General features: G+C 41.3%; 1 protein-coding gene across 1 annotated transcript; it reads right to left on the bottom strand.

Moving 5' to 3' along the window:
- Positions 1-218: 218 nt before the first annotated feature.
- LOC143287923 (ADP-ribose pyrophosphatase, mitochondrial-like) lies at positions 219-21,293 on the bottom strand. Its single transcript, XM_076596166.1, has 8 exons — positions 21,152-21,293; positions 15,231-15,491; positions 12,497-12,574; positions 10,752-10,838; positions 9,506-9,611; positions 9,116-9,259; positions 7,410-7,527; positions 219-5,731 (listed from the first exon to the last, which is right to left on the bottom strand). The coding sequence occupies exons 1-8, from the start codon at positions 21,175-21,177 to the stop codon at positions 5,619-5,621; spliced, it is 933 nt and encodes a 310-aa protein (XP_076452281.1). The 5' UTR covers positions 21,178-21,293; the 3' UTR covers positions 219-5,618.
- Positions 21,294-23,192: the final 1,899 nt, after the last annotated feature.

Consider the following 23,192-nt stretch of genomic DNA (forward strand, 5'->3'; position numbering starts at 1 on the left):
ATCTTCAAAAAGACAACGACAACACACAATACATAAACCCACATATAAAACATATATATGAACAAAATAAATATAACACACTTTCATTCTCTTCTTCAAACACACAAACATGAACACACACATTCACATGCCCAGAAAGATACGCACGCACACAAATCGAGAAACACACACATGCCAAGAAACACACACACACCAAAACACAGAGAAACATACACATGCTATTTGAAAGTTAACTTTATTCGTCAACCACCTTGTTTTATAAAGTGATACATTCTACACATGGATTTACAACGTCAGTTCAGAAGTAATTTTATTTCCAGTATTAATTACTGCTTGGGATAATGAAAAGTGATTAGAAATTTAGTGAACCATTCACCCACATATTTTCAGATGATTACCACACACACACACACACACAAAGAAAACTATACAAACTCAAATATGAATAAATGAATTCATTATTCAAAATCACTGATTCCTCTTGATGAATGTTTATGCTGAAATTTAGATAAAGTGCCTGACAATCAGATGGACTGTTTTGCTGAAGGACTGTTTTGCTGAAGAAGTTTGTATACAGCAATATCAGACAACTGCATTCTTGAAAAAAATAAAATAAAAAATTGAAAACTCATAACCACTCTTTAAACACTGATGATAAATTACAACATCCAACAACTCGTTTCAATAATTTTTTATTTTTTTTTAACAACCACTTTTCCCATTCTCAAGTGAGCATTAAAAAAACAAAAAGATCATACATTTTACTGTTTTATTGTGAAATCAGTGATACGTTTTTCATGCATAAATACAGTGCACAAGCTTTAGCCTGCAGATAATGGGGAAAATGCACCAAAGATGTGAACATAGAAGAATGTAGATATGATGCAATATCAATTTGTGGAGACATTCTTTGACTACAAGATGTCTCGGCAAATCTTTCTCCAACGTTTAAAAAGATGTTTTTCAAACACTGAAAACAGATCAAACATGTTAAAAAAAAAAAAAAAAGAGAAGACATTGTTAGCTCACTATTACATGTATTATTTTAACTCTGGAACAAATACCGCCCCCCCACCCCCACCCCACGCCACCCCACCCCTCCCCAATTTTCCAGTCAATGCTGAAACTATCACTTGCTACTGCTCTTGTGTTGTAAGGTTTTGTCACATTCCTCGAGTTGACAAAAACACTGGCGCTACAGTGGGACTGTATATATACAGACTTGACTCACAAACGTTAACCAAGCGTACAAGCCAAAACCAAACATCTGATTATCACACAAGGCAGATCAGGGCTGATGGAATCAACGCAGGCAAAAAATTCCCCCAAGAAATGATATGATTTGCTGGGAACAACAACAACAAACCCTTGTGAGCGTGCACACTCATATGCTATACAAAGTCTGTGAGCAAATAAACGAATGAAAAAAAAAAAAAAGCTTGCTGTAAACCTAAATATAAACAACAAGAGCGGATGAAAAATGACATCAGAAGGTACATACCCCCATGGAAAAACTATGACAAGCTATCTCTTGCTGTAAACCTAAATATAAACAACAAGAGCGGATGAAAAATGACATCAGAAGGTACATACCCCCATGGAAAAACTATGACAAGCTATCTCTTGCTGTAAACCTAAATATAAACAACAAGAGCAGATGAAAAATGACATCAGAAGGTACATACCCCCATGGAAAAACTATGACAAGCTATCTAAACTGAATAACTTGTCAGCAGTATCACAGGCTGGGGTTTAAGTCGGGCCTTCTCCAACAAAAATAAGCATCTACGACCAACAGACACATACACTCATCACCAATGAACGCAAGTTTTCTACGCATACTGCCGCAAAAATGTCAAACTCGCCTCCATCCTATCTGTCAGCTATTCAACTTTCTAGTTTTCACATCATCTGATTGAGAAATTGTGCCAATCTTTTATTCAATTTTATTCTAATTTTGAACTCTTTTAAGCTTTAATCATCAAATATGCTCTTCTTTTGAGAAGAATCTCACCTGAAACTAGCTTAACCTTGTGGTGATTTTATTCTTTCTTAAAAAATCTAAGTTTTGGAGCAAGACAAATATCATAAAACACACATTCTGTATCAGGCTTTTATCCTGACAAAGCATGTCAACTGCGCAGAAAAGCGATGGTGAAAACACTGGGCACTAACACTTCAACATCAGGGAACTAACACAATTTACTCCCACACTTAAAATATGTACACCTTGATTCAGCAACCACTTCATAGAACAAAACAACTAACAATAACTACAACAACTGAAGTCCAGCAAGTTCTCATGAACTGCTAAGAGAAATGAGGAACAAAAGGTAACAAGAAACATAAAATGAAGTTTTCTAAATATGATGGACAGAAGCGAAATTTATGAAGGCAGTCTGAAACAGAAATGAGTGTGTGTGTGTGTGTGTGTGTGTAACACAATGACAAACTTTTACATGCATGTACATACGTGTGGCTAGCAGCCTGGAAACATCTGTACGGCTGGGTGTCTTTTCACTGTTAGCCCCGCGAAATTTTGACCAAGCAGAGCAAACGGATAGGCCTAGTTTGCATCAGTTTGACATGGTATAGTATATGACACCAGAAACGGTCCTCTCTTATGGACATGATAAGTGACCTGAGCACAGGACTTCCAATCTGACTGCTCCTGGGTGAATCCCGACCACATCTGGTAGGTTAAGGGAGGAGATTTTTCACATCTTCCAGGTTCAGAGATGTGCATGCCTGCTGGTGCCTTGACCTCCTCCATGTGTATACAATGCACAACACCAAACACCCACTTTAAAGATCCCGCAGTCAGCGTTTGATCGGTTATGGAAACACAAAACATTACCCAGCAATGACAACCCTGAACATGGAATATGGCTGCCTTAATAGCAGGGTATAAACAATCAAACAGGGGGAAATAAATCCTGTACATGCAAGTGAGTGTGGTGGGAGTTGTAGCCCACAAAACCTGAGAAAGGAAGACACAGATTCCTGGGGATTCCAGTCGCCTTGCTACAGTGCAGCATCTTGCGGTATTCTCGTCAAAGCTGTGCAAAGCTCTTGTTTTCATACTGTCAGTTTGTTTATTGTATGTCTATCCTCCCTTTTCCACACACACATACACACACTAAAAATACCTAATCACACCAATAATCGAGCATTCTACAGGCCAGCAACATAATTTCTTGTTTTTGACAGTAACACACACACAAAAAAGAAGAAAAAAAACCTCAACAAATTGTACAAAACCTAGAAATTTCCCTTGCAACGATTCAGTCAGTCAGGTCGAGACTGAAACACAAGAAAGCGGCATGATCAAAATTCAGTGTCTACGCCTGTTAAGCGATGCAAAAACGGCAAGCAACTACAACCTTGAAACTGGTGTTCGCTTCAAATCTGACTCAAAGAGAGGCACCTTCACTGCCCTGAAGACTTCAAATTAAAATCATGCAGACCTAACAAATTCTCAACAAGTAAGAAACATAAAACGGCAAAACAGCAGGTTTTCTTTTTCTTCTTCTTCTCTCTTTTTTTAAAATTTGTTTTATTAATTTCTATTCTTTATTCACTTCCCTTTCTTTATCATTCTAATAGGAACCAAAATGAAATGTAATTTTGCATCAGTTAATCGATTACAGTTTAAACATGATTGATCTGTTAAAAAAAACAAAAAAACACCATGACTTGACAAGTAATATTGTGAACTCTGCTAAAACAAGCCAGCAGAAAAAAAAGCCAGCAACAACAAAAAACAATTAGCAATCAACAGATGAAAAAAATAAATAAATAAAAAAGGTAACAGAGAAAATCAAAGGAAGAATAAAAAAAACAAATGAAACTGCTTCATGCTTTAGGTGCACAAAAAACCTAAAGGCTGAACACCAAAGGAATCACATCGCAAGTCCACACTATTCATTCATTTAGACTGGGTTATTTAGAAGCTGTTACTTATCATCACCATAAAACATGATTAACTTCTTCAACTTCTTCAAAGGAAGAATAAACTCACCGTCAATACAAATGGTGATTCCTTCCTTCCAAACAAAAAAAAAATGATTACATCTTTTACCAAATCAACTTCACAGGCAGTAGAATACACACATAATATCCAGGACGATGCTGGTTTTGATATACATCAAAATTGGTACCCACCAGTAAAAAGTTAATCACTCACCAGTTTCTTCTTTATAAGTCAAAAGTGACAGAGAATCAGTTTCACACAGCTCAGAATACGAGAGGAAAGACTGAAGACCATCAGAAAATCAGCGGCGAAATAGTGTTCAAAACAGAAAAGGCGTTTCACCAATCAATGTGCACACTTGGCGAGGCTTGATTCAAGAATGGAAGGAATAGAATGCATGAAATTCATGGCAAAGAACCGACTGAGCATGATTATGCTGGCCTGCAACTGGCACTTCATGAAACTGAACTCTACCTAGCGCACGCACACATGTATGCACACACAACACTGCTCCCATCCCACTGTTTAAGAAACAGAAGAGAAATACAAATACAGGACTTGGAAAAAAAAAGAAAAAAAAAAGACCCACACCATAACCTGTAACCCGAGAGGAACTTCACCATTATAGCATTCACCGCCACACTACCAACGCTCCACTGTACTCATTTCCCACAAAAAAGGACTATTTCCCTTACTTTCAGACCCACACACAAGTCACAGTTTCAAACACACACAGCAGTCATTTTTTCCATTTCAAAAATCTTCTAAAGACTCTTTGGAGTCAAAGACTCAACGCCGGTGTTGCCAAGCTGACCAACTGCCTTTGACCTCAATGTCTTGTAAATTGGTGAAACTGCAAAACAACTGGACAAAACGTTTTTAAGGAATGTCTAACCAGTAGTGATTCTTGCATTCCACCAGCATGTTGCCTCACAGAATTGCCTGATATAGGACTTTGGTGCTGTGCACAGAAACCCATCTCTGAAAGAAGCCGTCCAAATCGAGAGAAGAAAGCCTAGCCTCAACTGGAAAACTGGCCTGGAACTCTCCACAATTCATGGCAGTCTGTTGTAGCAACACTACAGTTGGGGCGGGCGCCTGTGGCTAGACAACTTCAGTGCAGCCATGGACTTAATTAAGTTCATTCACAGCCTTTCCAATAACCCAAGACTTTCCTGTATCCATTTTGCTGAGGAAGGTGGTGTGAAACCAATGAACTAAACATGTAAGTTCAAACTTTTCGATTCTGAGTAAAGGAAACGTTCTTCTTATAAAAAAAAATTTTTTTTAAATCTAAAGAGTCTCTCACACACAGAGAATGAGTTACATGATAAAACTACAACTGAGCAATGACCAGCAAGTTAGTTCAAGAACAAGAAAAAAGTTTTAAAAAGTTATACACTGACATACAATATCATACACATCATAACCATCATCAACTGCAAAGAAGCACATGGGCGGGTGAATGGGGGCAGAGGCTGTGGGAGGTGGGGTGAGGGGTGAGGGGTGGGGGTGGAGGTCTGGGGGAGGACGATGGGGGGCAGGTAACCTTCAGCAGTGCCATGTCCTGGGGTCGGACGACAGGCTGGCACCACAAGACGAGGAGCTTGTGACCTGTGACCTGTGACCTGAGGCCTGTGCCCCCTCACCAGAAGGCCTTCAGTCTGCGGGCAGTCTCCTCCAGGAAGTCCACATGGCTGGCGTACAGCTTCATGCTTCCGTGCAGGTCCATCCACTGCACCCCGACTGCGTCGTCCCCTGTCGGACAAAGGAACACATTGGTTCTGGTGAACTTCTTCTTCGTTCGCTGGCTGCAACTCCCACATTCACTTCTATGTACACTAGTGGGCTTTTACATGCATGACCGTTTTTGCCCTGCCATGTAGGCAGCCATACACCATTTTCAGGGGTGTGCATGCTGGGTATGTTCTCGTTTCCATAACCCACCGAACGCTGACATGGATTACAAGGTCTTTAACGTGCGTATTTGATCTTCTGCTTGCGTATATATACACACAAAGGGGGATCAGGCACAAGCAGGTCTGCACATCTGCTGACCTGGGAGATGGGAAAAATCTCCACCCTTTACCCACCAGGCGCTGTTACTGAGATTTGAACCCAGCACCCTCAGACTGAGAGTCCAACACTTTTAACCACTCAGCTGTTGTGCCCATCAGTTCTGGTAAACATGTCCTAAAATGCTGTGGTGGCCTAGCGGTCACCCGTCTGTCCAGGAAGCGAGAGAATCTGAGCGCTCAGGATCGCATCCAATCCAACTCTTGCCAGTATCCCCACCCCCCCGCACCCCCTCCAACCCCCCACTTGACTGGTGATCTGGATGACAGCCATTCAAATGAGAAGATAAATCAAGGTCTCGTATGAGGCATACACTTAGCACACCTGAAAGATCCCACGCCAACAATACGGTTGTCCCTGGCAAAAAATTCTATAGGAAAATGAACTTTGATGGGAAAATAAATACACTTGCAAGCAGGAAAAAGGATTCAGCACCAAAAAAAGGAAATGGGTGGTGCTGCACTGTAGCGATGCGCACTCCCTGAGAACAGCAGCCCAAATTCCACCCACAGAAATCTGTTGTAGCAAAAGAATAACACAACACAATACACTCTATAGGCAGGAGAGATGATGATGATGATGTTTTATTGAAAAAAACACGTAAGGTTCATTCCAATGGGGAGTTGGGGGATAGGTCATTCAGCGTTAAAAAAAGAAAAAAAAAAGAAAAAGAAATCATTTTCATGTAGACAGACATTGTCATGAAGCGTAGCAGAAGATGAACCCAAAGCCAACTGGCGGCAAACAGTTAAGGCTTCAGACCAGTCAACAGACAAACTGGGTTGACACCAGCTAACTGGCTGAGGACTGCAGAGAGTGGAGTACTTTGGCTTGCTTCATGTGCCCAACAACACAGAAGCATCCAAGTCAGTCACCAAACAAAAAATTCCATACTTTTACCAGACCCTTTCTAGACCAGACCGAAAAAAATTTCCTTATACCAAACTCAAAGCCAAAGTGAAAGAGAAAAATTGCCTGCAACATCACTGATAAAAAAAATCAGTGGATAAGCTGGTATTAATGGGTTTGTTGTTTGTTTTGTTTTTTTGTTTTGATTGTTTGCTGTTTTTAAATGCATGAAGTTTTGCTGAATGGTACTGGTAATTTTTCAAAAAAATCAAAATTCCAAGATTATTCCAGACACTGAAGGGCCATACATACTTTCCAAAGACTTTTTCAGCCCTGGAAATTGTTCTCCCCCGCCACCCCCCTCCCTTGAGACTTTCCCCAGACTTCCACGATTCTGTTCAAACCCTGTAACGATCAATCAAAACTCGGGAAATGCTTTACACTGACACCCCACCCCACCAACTCCCAGGCAGACAGACATACAGAGCAATCCCAGACACCCCCTTCTGACCTGCGTTCAATCTGAAGTTGGCCACACTGCTGCCGTTGTCGTCGTGAAAGTTCATGGCGATGGTTTCCATCCAGGCGTTGTCTGTGTTGCGCGGGTCGTCTACATAGCCACGGTATATCTGGCAACAGTCACATCACAGACACTGCAATATCCAGGCATCAGAATTCCCCACATCCCAATCCTTTGAAGAAGGCAGGAGACTAGGGCTCACCCAGGCCCCTGCGGGTGATGGAAGACATGATAGCGATTAAACAACTGATATAGATGGTGCCCACACTCGTTTGCAGGAAGTGCGCAAAAACAGAACAAGCCGTTTAAGGACACTATACATGCACAAAAACAGAACAAGCCGTTTAAGAATACCATTTGAGAATAAGATTGCGCTCAAAAAAAAAAAAAAAAAAAAGAATCCGTGGCTGCCAGAGCTGAAACCATGGGTTGGCAGTCCCCCCCATCCTCTGAAATCAGCAGATCCATGCACCATTCTGATGCCAGCAGAAAGATGAATTTCAACACCTGTATGTGGACAATAAACCAGTCTGGAGTCTCAAGATTTTTAATGACTCACTTGTGCTAACAAAGTGAGTCTATGTTTTAACCCGGTGTTCGGTTGTCTGTGTGTGTGTGTGTGTGTGTGTGTGTGTCCATGTGTCTGTGTGTCCGTGGTAAACTTTAACATTGACATTTTCTCTGCAAATACTTTGTCAGTTGACACCAAATTTGGCATAAAAATAGGAAAAATTCAGTTCTCTCCAGTCATCTTGTTTAAAACAATATTGCACCTCTGGGATGGGCACAAAAAAAATTAAAAAAAGAAGCCTAATTATATGCAAACTGCATTTACTGTAATATTTATATTTTTTGTATTCTCTAAACTTGCACTTTGATCTGATATTCTGACCCAACAACAAGAGGAGTCATTATTATCATTTTTTGTTCAAACAGGAACTTCTTTTGCTAAGCATGGAATTTTTATTTATTTTGCAAACGTTTTGGTGCAGATAGTAAAAAAGGGAAATTACTCTGTAATTAATACTAGGGGACTTAATTTATCACAAGTGAGTCTTGAAGGCCTTGCCTCTCTTGTTCAAAATGAATTTGGTTTCATTAATCTAACATACCTACCTACCGTGACCCACTTGGTGCAGACTCCAGCAGGGCTCCGATTCCCTGTCCCGTGCAAAATACTACTCGGCCCAAGAGGAGAAATCTTTAAGTAGGTGCAGCTAGTAGCCTCCCTTATACATTACCTCCCTTCTGTTTACATATGCAGCAGCGCCCGCTTTGAAGCAATATTTTATAGATCTTTCTCTCTCTCTCTCCACCCCCCCGCCCCCCAACCATCCTCCCAACCACCGTATTTGTTCTTGTGTTGATTGGTATGTTCAATGTAGGGAGTTGGGAGAGCTCCGTCAGCTGTGATTGACATTACATGTTTTTACAAAAAGTATCTTTAACCAGTTTGTATTCTTTTTCTCCTTCTTCTTCATTTTTCTTTCTTTCTTTCTTTTCAAATATTATATTCGAAGCATGACTGCAACAGTGCACTCAGCTGCTGTAGGGCCGGTCCACAGAAACAGCTGTACTGATGGACTACAAAGGGTTAAGAGAAAGATGCTCCACAGAAACAGCTGGACTGATGGGCTACAAAAGGTTAAAAGAAAGATGATCTTATGATCCTGCCTCTTTATTTGTACGTTTCTCACCTCCACTCCTTTTGCGAACAAATCGTTGATGTGCTTCTCCATGGTTTTCTTTTCTTCTGAGGACGCTTCCAACGAGTTGAGGGCTTCCTCCCCGAATTCCCGTTTGATGGTCATGGTGATGACTTCCCCTGCGTCCACCATGCCCTGCAAGACAAAATCTTTTTACTTTTCTTTTTTCTTTTTCTTTTTTTCTTTTTTTTTTTTTTTTGCATACACACACACACTCTCTCTCTCTCTCTCACACACACATAAACACACACACAACACTCTCACACACACAGACACAACACTCACACACACATGCACACATACACACACACACACACACACACACAGACTACACACACACATACACTACACACACACACACACACACAGAGTCTGACTCACTCCGGGTAACGCCCATTCGTTGTTGTCTCTTCGCTGCACAGCAATGAATTGCAACACTGGGCAACCGTCCTTCATCACTTTATCTCCATTTGCATCCCGTTTCCATCTACAACGAAAAAATCCATGACCACTGTTTCACAATCCTGACTCCCGTTTCACAATCCCCCCCGAGTCTCCATTCATAATACAGAGAAAAAAAACCTTTGACAACTACTGTCTCCCCAACCCCTGCCATTTCTTCTCTTCTTCTCCTGCGTTCACTCGTATGCACACGAGTGGGCTTTTACGTGTATGACCGTTTTTTACCCAGCCATGTAGGCCGCCATACTCCGTTTTCGGGGCTGTGCATGCTGGGTATGTTCTTGTTTCCATAACCCACCGAACGCTGACATGGATTACAGGATCTTTAACATGCGTATTTGATCTTCTGCTTGCATATACACACAAAGGGGGTTCAAGCACTAGCAGGTCTGCACATATGTTGACCTGGGAAATCGTAAAAATCTCCACCCTTTACCCACCAGGCGCCGTCACCGTGATTCGAACCTGGGACCCTCAGATTGACAGTCCAACGCTTTAACCACTCGGCTATTGCGCCCGTCAACCTGCCATTTCAATTTATAACTGCAGTACAATACAGTTGTGCCAATTTAGCTGGAAACTTGCTGGTAACAGTCGAGATTTTTAAACATTTTGGCAGGGTTATGCACAAATATTACTGTCATCACTTTGAAATGCCTGAATAGTTGTCTACAATAGAAAAAAATTGTGAAAAAGCTCAGATTCAGAATCCTTATTCATTTTCCTTCACAAAACATTTACTTTGCTTTTGAATCTCCTATAATATTTGTACTAGATTTTTTTTTGTTTTGTTTTTTTGACTGATTACCCCTGAATCCTCAAAATTCCCTGGCAAGGGGAGAGTATTAAAAAAAAAATCTCTGGCACTGAATGGTTGAATCATTAAGCTTCTTGAAGGCAAACAAGAACTGGCTGTGCTGAGGATGTCAACATCTGATATATCATCACCAGATGTCAAAAACTTGTAAGAATGGGGGCAAAATAATAAATTCAAAGCCACACACACACACACAAAAAATGCCAAACAGGCAAACAACACAGCAGAATGGGCAGCTAGCTAGCGCCCATCCCAGTGTCCACACTATCACTGCCTCATCATCAAAGCAAAACAGCTAGAGAGAGAAGATAAACAGCATCAAGGTATGACACAAAATACATCACATGCCTTGTGACGATCGGGTCCGCAGCGTGGTTGGGGCCCCACCTGCCTAGCAACCCTCTGCCAACAACACCTGTGCGACCTACAGGGTTCCTGCAAAAAAAAACAAAACAATAACAAACAATAAATACATCAGTGTTTCTCAAAGGGTATGCAGAGGTGCCAACCCCTGTCAAGTGTTTGCAGGAACAATCTGGAAATTTGGTAGTAACATTTTGAATTTGGTAGGAAGACTTTGGACTCTAAGCCACATGAGCAAATGTACATTTTATCTGCAAGGCATACAAACACTTGATTTAGCCATGTTCTCTCTTGTTCAAGCAAATGATTAAGCTGACTGGTCCACTCGATGCTGTTTAAATGTAAACACGCACGCGACTAGCTGATCATCATCATGTGAGACCAAGGTTATTAGTGACTGCCCTGGCCTCGTGATCGATAGACCTGTGTAGAGTGTCTGGGTAATGATACAACAGGAAAGCATGTGACCATGCTACGTAGCTGAAAATGAACTCGTCAGAACAATTTTAACATTGGCGTAACGTCAGAACAAACAGTGATCGAGCATAAACAAAATACGGCGAAATCGTAACGGTTGGCATCTCTGGGCATGACATGCCATGGAAGAACTGGTCTGGCATCGGGACTTCTGATCCAGTATTCACCAATAATAAGCATCTAAACATAGTGTTCTGTCCTTGGGGAAAGGCACATCATTCTGATTTACCTCAGCAGTAGGACCTCCCCTTCCCATGCCAAGCCCTAGATACAGGTGATACAAGTTCACTGTGCTGATGGCTGTAAAAGACTAGGATCTTTAACCCTTTTTTTTTTTTTTTTTTTTTTTTAGTATACTTTGGGGGGGGGCGGGAGGGTTGTAAGAGGTGGGGGACGGGGGGGGGGGGGGGGTCTTCTTCTTCTTTGTTCCTGGGCTGCAACTCCCACCTTCACTTGCATGTACACGAATGGGCTTCTACGTGCAAGACTGTTTTTACCCCACCATGTAGGCAGCCATAATACATTTTCGAGAGTGTGCATGCAGGGTATGTTCTTGTTTCCATAACCCACCGAACACTGACAGGGATTACAGGATCTTTAATGTGAATATTTCATCTTCTGTTTGCTTACACACATGTAGGGGGTTCAGGAAAAAGCCGGTCTGCACGTATGTTGAACTGGGAGATCGGAAAAATCTAAATCCTTTATCCACCAGGCGCCTTTTACAGAGATTCAAAGGACCCTCAGATCGAAAGTCCAACACTTTAACCACTCGGCTTAATGCCACTGTAACAACATGGCGAGATGAAACAGAAACCTTTTTTTTTCTGTTTTTTTAATTTTTTTTTAAACAGCTTTGATTCTGAAAGATACACCACACCTTGGCGTATGTCATCAAGTTTTTGTTCACAGCATATCTTCACCACTTTTGACTATGAAAGACACACCATACTTTGGGCATGTGTTACAAAGTTTTTGTTCACAGCATATCTTCACTGCTTTTGGCTCTGAATGACACACCATACCTTGGGCATGTGTTACAAAGCTTTTGTTCACAGCTAAATCTTCACTGCTTTTGGCTCTGAATGACACACCATACCTTGGGCATGTGTTACAAAGCTTTTGTTCACACAGTTAAAATCTTCATGCATGTTGGGCTCGAAATGTCACCAAAGTTCAAAATTCCAACAGCAAAAATCAGCATGCTTAGTAGACCCTGAAAGTCACTAACATCAACAAAACGCTGGGCAAACCTGTTGTTCATCCAGTGTGAGGTTCCTGTTGGGCTCATCCTGTAGAACCCTTCCACAGTTGTCCATTTGGAACCGGTCCTGTAAAAAGGGAAAAATTTATAAAAACAAATTCAGTGTAAGGGATGCAGAGTGATATGTGTCAGTGTGTTGTGTGTGACAATGTGGTGTGTGTGTGTAGTCTTTGTGATTTGGTGAGACTATGCCAGCCATTTAGAGATTGTAATACTCAACCCAACCCTGATTAGCCATTTCCTCTTGGCAGACAATGATTGGGATGTATAACTGGTCAAACACCATCCACAATATATCAAATTGAGACCAGATAGTGACGGGCCAGGATGTAGCCTGTGGTGTCTGTATGATACAACGCTAAAGCATGGACATCAGTATGACATGCTTCAAACAATTGTAATTGCGTACTCAAACAAACAGTGATCAGCATAAACAAATACGGCGAAATCTATTTGCACTCTGCATTACAGCCATGAAAATTGATAGGCATTGGAACATTATCAGTTCACCAAATAACATAATACCATTTTCTGTCCTTTAAAGCACTTATGCACGATTTACCTACACATAAGTGTATCTCCTTCCATGTCAGCTGATACAGGTGTACAAGTTCACTGTGCTGTGTGTAAGACTGACTTTACCCTTTGTGTAGTCTAATATTTTATTTATGTTGTGGAGTGTGGTGGAAGTGGTGGTAATGTGTGTAGGGTGTTAAGCGGGGTGGGGGGTGTTTTTTTTTTTGTCTGGGTGTCATTCTTGCATGCAGAATGCTTCTAGTAAGTGTTTACAATTATGCACTGTTTTGGTTTCAGGAAAAATACCCAAAAGGAAACAGTATCAAGTTTTGTTCACACACACTCACACACACACATACACACACACCACACACACGCACACAAACAAAAACAAACAAAACACCACCCACACACACACATACATATACGCACATGCGTGCATGGGTCACACACACGCACACACAGAAGCTGACACACACATCTGTTCTTAACTTCCTGTCTGCACATACAAATATACACACACCCATCACAAGATAATAATGTAATGCACAGCCCGCCCTAAATTCCATATTATCATAACTAGTGTTCAGGCAGATATCAGGAAGCAAACTTTGATAAAACGGAGTGGACAGTAAGTGTTATGGGGAAGTCCGTCTTCATGGTACATCACTGTGTGGTAACAACAACCACTGTTTTATTCCCCAAGAGTTTTGTAACTGCAGTCATGATTATTTTGCATGGGACTCAGAGAAATCTATAACAGGCGAAAACTTTAAAAGGCCTTTTGTTCCTGACTGACTTGATTCTAGCTATAAAAAAAAAAAACACACACATAAAAAAATCAATAAAAGTGACCAGCTGGCTGCCACATCGTTCGGTCATTTCAAATTTGTATGCGTCAATGACCGATGAATGACACCAAACCTAAACCCCTTGTGTGTAGGTGTGTGCATGTGCGTGTGCGAGTGTGTGTGTGTGGGGGGGGGCGGGGGTGTGGGGGGGCTTAGGAGGGGTTGTGAGTGTGATGTATCAAGCCAAAGGCTCTTCTTCAAGGGATAAAAGAGGCAATGTATCGAGCCAAAGGCTCTTCTTCAAGGGATAAAAAGAGGCAACGTATCGAGCCAAAGGCTCTTCTTCACGGGATAAAAAGAGGCGACGTATCAAGCCAAAGGCTCTTCTTCAAGGGATAAAAAGAGACGACATATTGAGCCGAAGGCTCTTCTTCAAGGGATAAAAGAGGCGACGTATCGAGCCAAAGGCTCTTCTTCAAAGGATAAAAAGAGGTGACGTATCAAGCCAAAGGCTCTTCTTCAAGGGATAAAAGAGGCAACGTATCAAGCCGAAGGCTCTTCTTCAAGGGATAAAAGAGGTGGCGTATTGAGCCAAAGGCTCTTCTTCAATGGATAAAAGAGGCAACGTATCGAACCAAAGGCTCTTCTTCAAGGGATAAAAGAGGCAACGTATCGAGCCAAAGGCTCTTCTTCAAGGGATAAAAGAGGTGGCGTATTGAGCCAAAGGCTCTTCTTCAAGGGATAAAAGAGGCAACGTATCGAACCAAAGGCTCTTCTTCAAGGCATAAAAAGAGGCGACGTATCAAGCCAAAGGCTCTTCTTCAAGGGATAAAAGAGGCAACGTATCGAGCCGAAGGCTCTTCTTCAAGGGATAAAAGAGGTGACGTATCAAGCCAAAGGCTCTTCTTCAAGGCATAAAAAGAGGTGACGTATCGAGCCAAAGGCTCTTCTTCAAGGGATAAAAGAGGCGACGTATCGAGCCAAAGGCTCTTCTTCAAGGGATAAAAGAGGCGACGTATCGAGCCAAAGGCTCTTCTTCAAGGGATAAAAGAGGTGTCGTATCGAGCAAAAGGCTCTTCTTCACGGGATAAAAGAGGTGACGTACTGAGCCAAAGGCTCTTCTTCAAGGGATAAAAAGAGGCGACGTATTGAGCCAAAGGCTCTTCTTCAAGGGATAAAAGAGGTGACGTATCGAACCAAAGGCTCTTCTTCAAGGGATAAAAGAGGTGTCGTATCAAGCCAAAGGCTCTTCTTCAAGGGATAAGAAGAGGCGACGTATTGAGCCAAAGGTTCAAGGGATAAAAAGAGGTGATGTATTGAACCACAGGCTCTTCTTCTTCAACAAGAGAGAATAGGTAGGCAAAAAATGAATAAATAAATAAATAAATAAAGAGAAACAAAAGGAAAGAAACTTACTTTTCCTTGGTCGCCTCATCCCCATTCTCCCTGAAGTCCACATCAGCCCACACAGGCCCGTTCTTCACAGCGGGGGCGGTGTAGTCAACTGGGCTGTACTCCGGGAAGGGCTCGCTCCACGGAACCTTCTCATCGGGGACAGAACCCCGTTGAACGTCATTTGTGCGAGGATAGAGGTCGCAGCGCGCTTTCCTGTGATTCTTCATCACACAGGTCGACGTGTACTGGGCTGACGCGGAGGCCCGGCCCCCTAGAATGTAGCTGGAGGAGACAAATTGACAAGGCGGGGTTTGTTTGTTTTGAAACTGGAGGGGTGGGGTGCTTGGGGAGGATGTGATTTGGTTGCTGCATGTTGAATGCAATGAGCAAAGTGAAAACTAAAATGCTGCTAGACCAATGACAAAAAAGAAAGAAAAAAAAGCTGGGGTTTTATATATTAAAATTATGTTTTTTGCGAAACTGTGAATCTGATGTTGCATGTTGAATGCAGTGTGTGAGTGTGTGTGTGTGTGTGTGTGTGTGTGTAGGACTAGGAGGATGTGGTTGGGGGAATGAGGTGTGTGTGTGTGTAAGTCTGTGTGTGTGTGTGTGTGTGTGTGTGTGTGTGTGAGAGAGAGAGAGAGCACATGCTTGCATTTATGTGTGTGTGTGTGTGTGTTCTTTTTTTCCATCCAAGGTTGCACACATGTTCTATTCTTTTGACACCATAGTTCAAGAGGAAAACCAATTTCAACACATTATGAAATGTTTTCACATCAAGAAATAACTTTTATGAAAAAAACACATGACATCAAATCAGAAGTTTTTAAGAGTTTGATTTTATGAAACATCACAATACCAGTTCTGCAGTTTGAAACCAACATAAAAACACACAAACCATATTTCAGAAAACACAATGGCCCTCAGTAGTCTGGTACAAGGTCCATGCATTTAATGTAAACAGAGCTAATTTGTTAGCCAGTGAAAATGATTATTGGAAACAGAGCTGATTTGTTACAATAAATAAATAAAGGAGTCATAGTGTTTTCTAAAGAACTGAAAAATGGGAAAAGAAAAGACAAAATTGTGAACACACACACACACACACACACACATATATCTAATATCACTTCAAGTGGAAAGACGTTAAACTGAAGACAACAACAACACACACACACACACACAAATATATATATATATATATATATATATATATATATATATATATATATATATATATATATATATATACACACATACACAAGTAATCATGTCTGTCTGTCTGTGGAAAAAAGTTCTCACAAACCACAAACCACTGGACTGATCTAGATCCCAGTTTTATCAATGAATTCACATTCAATAGGACTTCTTTAAATAAAAAAAAAAAAATTTTAATTAAAGAATTAGTGCTTTTGTCTGCAGATCACCCAAACAGTGACAAAATAATTAACATTTAACTATGGTCACTCTATGGTCGGAAGGAAGGAACTGACTTTGACTTTGTAGTGTTTCATAATCAAATGGTCAAAGCAATGTTTTAGCAGCACAGTCCACGCAAAGTGATTTCTCATCACAAATCACTAGGACTGGTGTTAACTTTGCCTTGATATGTGTGATTATAATGCACAGTTAAAATATTTATTTCATGTATAAGTTATCTTTAAACTTGAGATAGGTTCACGGTGACAAGGTCAAGGAAACTTACTGCAACTGAGTAGAGCTTTTTAAAAAATTTTTTTTTATAAAGCCATCTGACTATGATGAATTTAACAAAACATTCAGCCCCCATTCACACGCCCCCATTTGATTTTTCTACTTTTTTTTTCCCAGTTCTCCAAGCAGTGGCCTTGGCAAGTGTTTTTGTTTTGTTTTTTTTAACCCAAAGTCAAGGTCACAGTGTAAATAGCTGTGGTCTACCCTTGTAGAAGCCTGTTTAGGGACATTATACATAGATGAATGACAAAGGGTTGGGTTTGGGTGGGTAGGTGGATAGGTGTTCAAAGATGCTACTGGAAATAATACGTTTCATGAAATCTTAAAAAATACCACCATTACCACTACTTGTTCTCATGACTTTCAAAGCAATACTTTGACTGGCCTTTCATGGAATGTACACATGAAGTGCTCTCAAAGTTTTTAAAGCCTGTGACCATTCTGAATGGTCCTGACCAATGCATCATATTATGTGGTATTTGTCATATCTAAAAAAATATATAATCTTGTCTCAGATTTCAAGCCTAGCAACTCAGTAAGTACTAGCCACTGACACATGGTCGACCATTTGAGATTGAAAGGTTGTATGATGGTCAGTTCAGCATTCACAAAGAGGGCAAAACTGACCTGACCATTATAATACAAATCTTGTATGTTGAAGTCATCACCAACCTAATCTATCTATCTATCTATCTATGTACCTGTGGAATCTATTTTCTTAACCCTTTGAGCCCTGACCACCGCTTTACCGGTGGTAGAGAAAAATGACATACTGCCTAGCCACCGGTTGAGCAGTGCGTAAACACTTGTGTCATGTTTTGCTATTGGTTGACTTATATTGAAGAACCAATCAGAAAAACCATAATATTCTGACATCAGCGAATGTAGTATCAACATGGCCGTGCCTTTTCACTGTGTTTTGTGCTTTGGATAAAAAAGATCGATTTCAATATAAGTCAACAAGTAGCAAAACACGACACAAGTGTATACGCACCGCTCAACCGGTGGCTAGGCATTATGTCATTTTTCTCTACCACTGGTAAAGCAGTGGTCAGGGCACTCTTTTTATATCTGCCATGACACATTAAATACCAATTATTTGCAAATTTTGGCTCAGGAGCTCAGGCAGAAGGGTTAAAATTGCTCAGGAACTCAGGGCTCAAAGGGTTAAAAAAAAAAACACAGTTCTGTCTCAGATTCCCAATCCGACTGCTCAGTACTGTAACTGGTACATGTATAGTCGCCCGTTAATTACCACCTGACAAACTCTGTATGTGTGTGTGTCTGTCTGTCTGACTCACTGGGAAGTTTCACTCTTTTCAGTCTCGTCCTGGCACTGAATCTACACGGGCACGGGCAGGCTGTAGGCAGGACTGGGCTGCAGGCAAGGCTGGACAGTCAAACCGATTGGGTGGAATTTGGTTTCCACATATCACTTGAGAGGATTTTGTACTTCTTGTAACTGCATGCATGTTGAGTATGCACTTCACGTGCACACATCACACACACACACATACATACACATACACACACAGACTCAGACATACACACACAGCTCTAGACACATACACACTGACTGGGATTTAACAACCATTGAACAGATTTTGTACATTTGCATGCATGCTAAGTTCACCACACACACACACACACACACACACACACATACACACTCCCTCTGTGTCCCCCCAAAAATATATTATTCGTTCTTTAGTTTATCGCCTTTTCACTGTAAGTGATATTAGACGAGAAAATTATATTATTGTTCAATGATCCATATTGCCTGTATACATAATACTGTTGGTAATAGGCATAATTTTCAAGTTTCTTGTTTGTGTTTGAAATCTTCTTCTTTCTTTTTTTTTTAAGATAGAAAGAAAGAAAGGGATAGATGGAGGTTAGGGGTGGGTGGAGTGTTTCTGTTTGTTTATTTTTGTTGTTATTTGTTTTGTTTTGTTTCCAAACTTAGAACTGAGGCAAATGTCTTGCTTTTCCATAAAAGGAGACAGTCCCAATGTCGTGCTTTTCCTTGACTGGAGACAGTCTCAATATATGTATACTTCTTGTTGTTTTTCAGTTTTATATTCAGCACTATGCCAGGCAACAAAAAAGTCTTCATATAAAATAAATCTGTCGCAAACCGAACATTTTGTAACAAAAAAGTAAGAGATCATTTCTTACTAATTCATAAATGAAACTGTTCATGATTTACCTGAATACATACTGAATTACCTAAAATGTTTTTATCTTGGCAATCGTAGTTCATTTGCACTTTCGCAGATGTAAAAGTTTTCACGCTTTATTTAAATTCAGGGAATTTTTGCTGATGTTAGTTGTTACAAAATTTACAAAAAGACATTTGTTCCCCCTCCCACATATTAGCAAGTGACACAAATACACAAACTTTATTGTCTATAGGTTGGTAGAGAGATTTTCTTTTTCAGTTTTGGCAGCAGCACATGTCTTACAAAAAAAAAAACCAAAAAACCAAACAAATAAAGTGAATGAAAAATAAAAAGAGAAATTGAATAGCACCAAACAGAAGAAGTATGTAAAAAAAAACACAACAGAATAAATGAATAACTCTTTTTATTGTTAAACTTCTGGCATATTTTTTTACAGAGAGATGCCCATACCCAGATAACATGAAACAGCATGAAATCATCAGAGTCAGGTTTGAGAAACTTATCCACTGCAAAGGAGAAAGACCACACAAATACCAAAAAGTGAGTGATATATCGTATCAATGCACAAACACACTGGTCACTGGACAAACAATAAAACAATATTATTACTTAGTAACGTCCCTTTTCTAGTTGCATGCGCGCACGCACGCACGCACACACACATGCATGCGCACGCTCACACACACGCACATGACAAACACAGACACAAACACACACACACATGACAACACACACACACACACACACACACACACACTCACTCATACAGAGTATCAAAGGGGCATGAAAGCACACACTGACACAAGATTTATCCAACTAACCGCATCTGATAGAAAATGAAAGGAAGTGGGGATGGGGTGGGGTGGGGGGTGGAGGGTAGGGGGGGGGGGCACATGACTGACCTGTGCATTAACAGGACTTCAGTACTACGACCAGTACAAGTGATAATGAACAAGACACCCACAGAGCATTGACTTGATATTCTGTTTTTCCAGACATGCCACCATGACCATAATCAGTAAGAGTGAAATAGCTTTTCTTTTTTTCTTTTCAATACCAAGTGCTACTTATAACAATTGTGCACAACATCATTAAAAATGTAAAATGAAAGTGAAACCAATTCATATGGCAGTCAACACAACAACAACCAACCACACACACACACACACACACACACACACACACACCACATGCAAACACCATGCACACACACACACACACTTAACTCTCTCCATACGAACGGCGAAAGAGACGACGTTAACAGCGTTTCACCCCAATTACCATCATCAAAATATTGCAAGCGGAAGGCTCTTATACTGAAGAGGTGAATGTTGACAAAGAATACCACAATTCTGACGACGGAAGCTAAAGGTTGGGTCATTCAGACACCCACTGGACATCCGAGGGGTCTGTGTAGAGGAGAAGAGAGGACTGGCCGTACTGAGTGAGTTAAACTGTCCCACATGTGTGTGTGTGTGTGTGTGTGTGTGTGTGTGTGTGTGTGTGTGTGTAAAAAAGAGTGTGATTATCAATATTGTAAATGAAAACATACACACTGCATTGACCAGTTCTGAAAATGACCCATTGGTTTGTGGTGTACACGTCAAATGATCCACCATGTGCTATGTGCTAAACCAAACCTAAACAATGGTGTGTGTGTGTTTAATTTCACGCAGGTTTGTTCGTGTAGTGGATTGACTACAATTCTGCACGCCCTGACGCCGAGACCTGTTGCTAAAACTGAAACTGAAACCATTCCAAACCCCACTAAAAACTTGTCAAATAAGGTTTTTCGACAGACGATTTTAAGATCATTGAAAACGAACTGCTCCAAAGTCGTAGACTGATCACAAATGCCAAGCATACATCAAACAGTTTGTTATGAACCGGACACAGACCACGAATCGAATGTTTGGCCTCGGAGCAGACCATCACGGGGATCGTTCAGAAATGGGACGGCCAAAACGCGAAAGGCCACGTCTGTCCATCACAAGTGTATCGGCACATCCAACAAACCTGTTTCAAGTCCAAGTATCACTGACCTACCTGAAGGTGGAAAGTAAGGTCAACATTCGAGAACAATGATTTTGTTGGTTTGGTTACGTCTGGGTATCTCCCTTTCTTGTTTTTTGAGAGACTATCCGAGCCAATCCCGTACATGTATAGACGCTTCTCTGCTGATGCGAAGGGAGACAATTATAAATGTGCCAGAAAAAGATGGATTCACATATGGACCCTAAAAATATTTCCGTGTTCCCCCCCCCCCCCCCCCCACCCCCACTCTCTCTCTCTCTCTCTCTCTTTCTCTCCCTCCCCCCCCCCTCTCTCTCTCTCTCTCTCTGTCTCTTATTCTGTGAGCACTCTAAATTTTTCTTGGTGATTGTTTATTTTGGATTTCGGTCAGATGTGTTCATTGTGTTGTCAAAATAATTACTGAACCATACGTGTTTGATGCCATGCTTCGGTTTGGAAACACAAGTGCTCGAATGAAAGAGCTATGCCTGCTCACTGATTCTATGTTCAGCGAAAGATCTCAGGAGAGCAACAAAATGGTCCCCGGGCTGGCAAATAGTACATATGACTGAGGAGCGCCCAGCCAGTACCGTAGGGACCGGCAGAGGAGACATGATTGAGGCCCACAAGTTTACCCATGGACTGTATAAAGTGGAAAGCCCCCTGGTCAGTCCTAGAAAACAGTAACAGACAGACCCGTGGGCATAACCTGAGACTCAAGAAGAGGCCATGCAACGGACAAATGCGCCAGCACTACTTCTCCTTCCGGGTGGTGAACCTGTGGAACGCCTGACTGACCAGACTGTGGTCAGCGCCCCCTCTCTCAACGCTTTCAAAGCTAGCCGGCTGGACAATCACAGTGGGCAGACCGCATGTACAAATTGCGGTAAAAGGAAAAAGAAACAAGAAAAAGTGTATTGGACGTTATGATAAAAAGACTTCGAGTACTAAGACCAGAGTAAAGGCTGAGAAGCCTAAACATAGGTCTGCAACGATATATCATATCATATCATATCATTCAAGAGGCAAAAACTGAAACACACGAATATACAGAGTTCATTGTTTCTGTTTTCCTATACTGACGAAAGCAGATTTATGTTTTAAATCTAAAACTAAATGACACATGTGTGTATAGGTAGGCGCAGACAACCGCACGCAAGCGCCGTTGCATACCCACACCAGAGAGAGAGAGAGAGAGAGAGAGAAGTTGTCCTGATCCACCTTTACCTGAACAGTTTCAAAGCAGCGATTTGATTGGCAAGAGTGAAACGGTGGCATAAGATTCCTGTTTCGGTGTTTACACGTCGTCTCTATAACAACAGCAAACAGTTCCAACAAACTGTCCGCGCAAGGAGAGGAGACAGCTAGGAGTGCATGACTCGTTTTAGTTTGTTGGTGTGGACAGGAAAATAAAATTAGGTGTTAAAAAAGAAACGGGAATAAATGTTGTTGTTTTTTTATGTCAAGACAAAACCTTGTTTTTCATCAACGTACACAGGACTTGTTCAGATTGAGAATGTTTCAAAGTGTGTGTGTGTGTGTGTGTGTGTGTGTGTGTGTGAGGGGGGGGGGGGATGCGTGCGTGCGTTCGCGCGAGTGTTCTTCAGTTTAACGTCTATCCACATAATGAAGTGATTTTTGACGAACCGAACGAACGTGTGTGCGTGCCAGTGCGCACTTCAGAGTGTGTGTGTGTGTGTGTGTGTGTGTGTGTGTGTGTGTGGCGTGTGTGTGTGTGTGCGTGCGTGTGTGTGTGTGTGTGTGTGTGTGTGAGGGGAGTGAGGGGGGATACGTGCGTGCGTGCGTGCGTGCGAGTGTTCTTCAGGTGTGTTGGGTTGTTGGGTTGCTGGTGTGTGTGTGTGTGTGTGTGTGTGTGTGTGTGTGTGTGTGTGTTGTGTTGTGTTGTGTTGTGTGTCTGACCGTCTCAGTGTCTGCATGCCTGTCTGTCTGTGTCTTTGTGTCTGTGCGTCTGTATGTGAGTTAGTTATATCAATATTAAATTTTACGTCTTCCACTTTAAGTAATATTCGACAAATGAGTTCTTTCTCAAGTTTCGTTTCACGCCTATCCATAA

Source organism: Babylonia areolata, chromosome 12 (assembly GCF_041734735.1).
Source record: "Babylonia areolata isolate BAREFJ2019XMU chromosome 12, ASM4173473v1, whole genome shotgun sequence".
In the NCBI taxonomy this organism is placed as follows: domain Eukaryota; kingdom Metazoa; phylum Mollusca; class Gastropoda; order Neogastropoda; family Buccinidae; genus Babylonia; species Babylonia areolata.

What these genes read in the sequence shown, in the direction of transcription:
- LOC143287923 (XM_076596166.1), bottom strand. Translation starts at nt 21,177, where the DNA reads ATGTTGACCTTACTTTCCACCTTCAG. An exon ending in ACCTTACTTTCCACCTTCAG is followed by an intron (nt 15,492 to 21,151) that starts GTAGGTCAGTGA and finishes TGTCTCCTCCAG; the next exon opens with CTACATTCTAGGGGGCCGGG. An exon ending in TGTTCGCAAAAGGAGTGGAG is followed by an intron (nt 7,528 to 9,115) that starts GTGAGAAACGTA and finishes GACTGTTGCCAG; the next exon opens with ATATACCGTGGCTATGTAGA.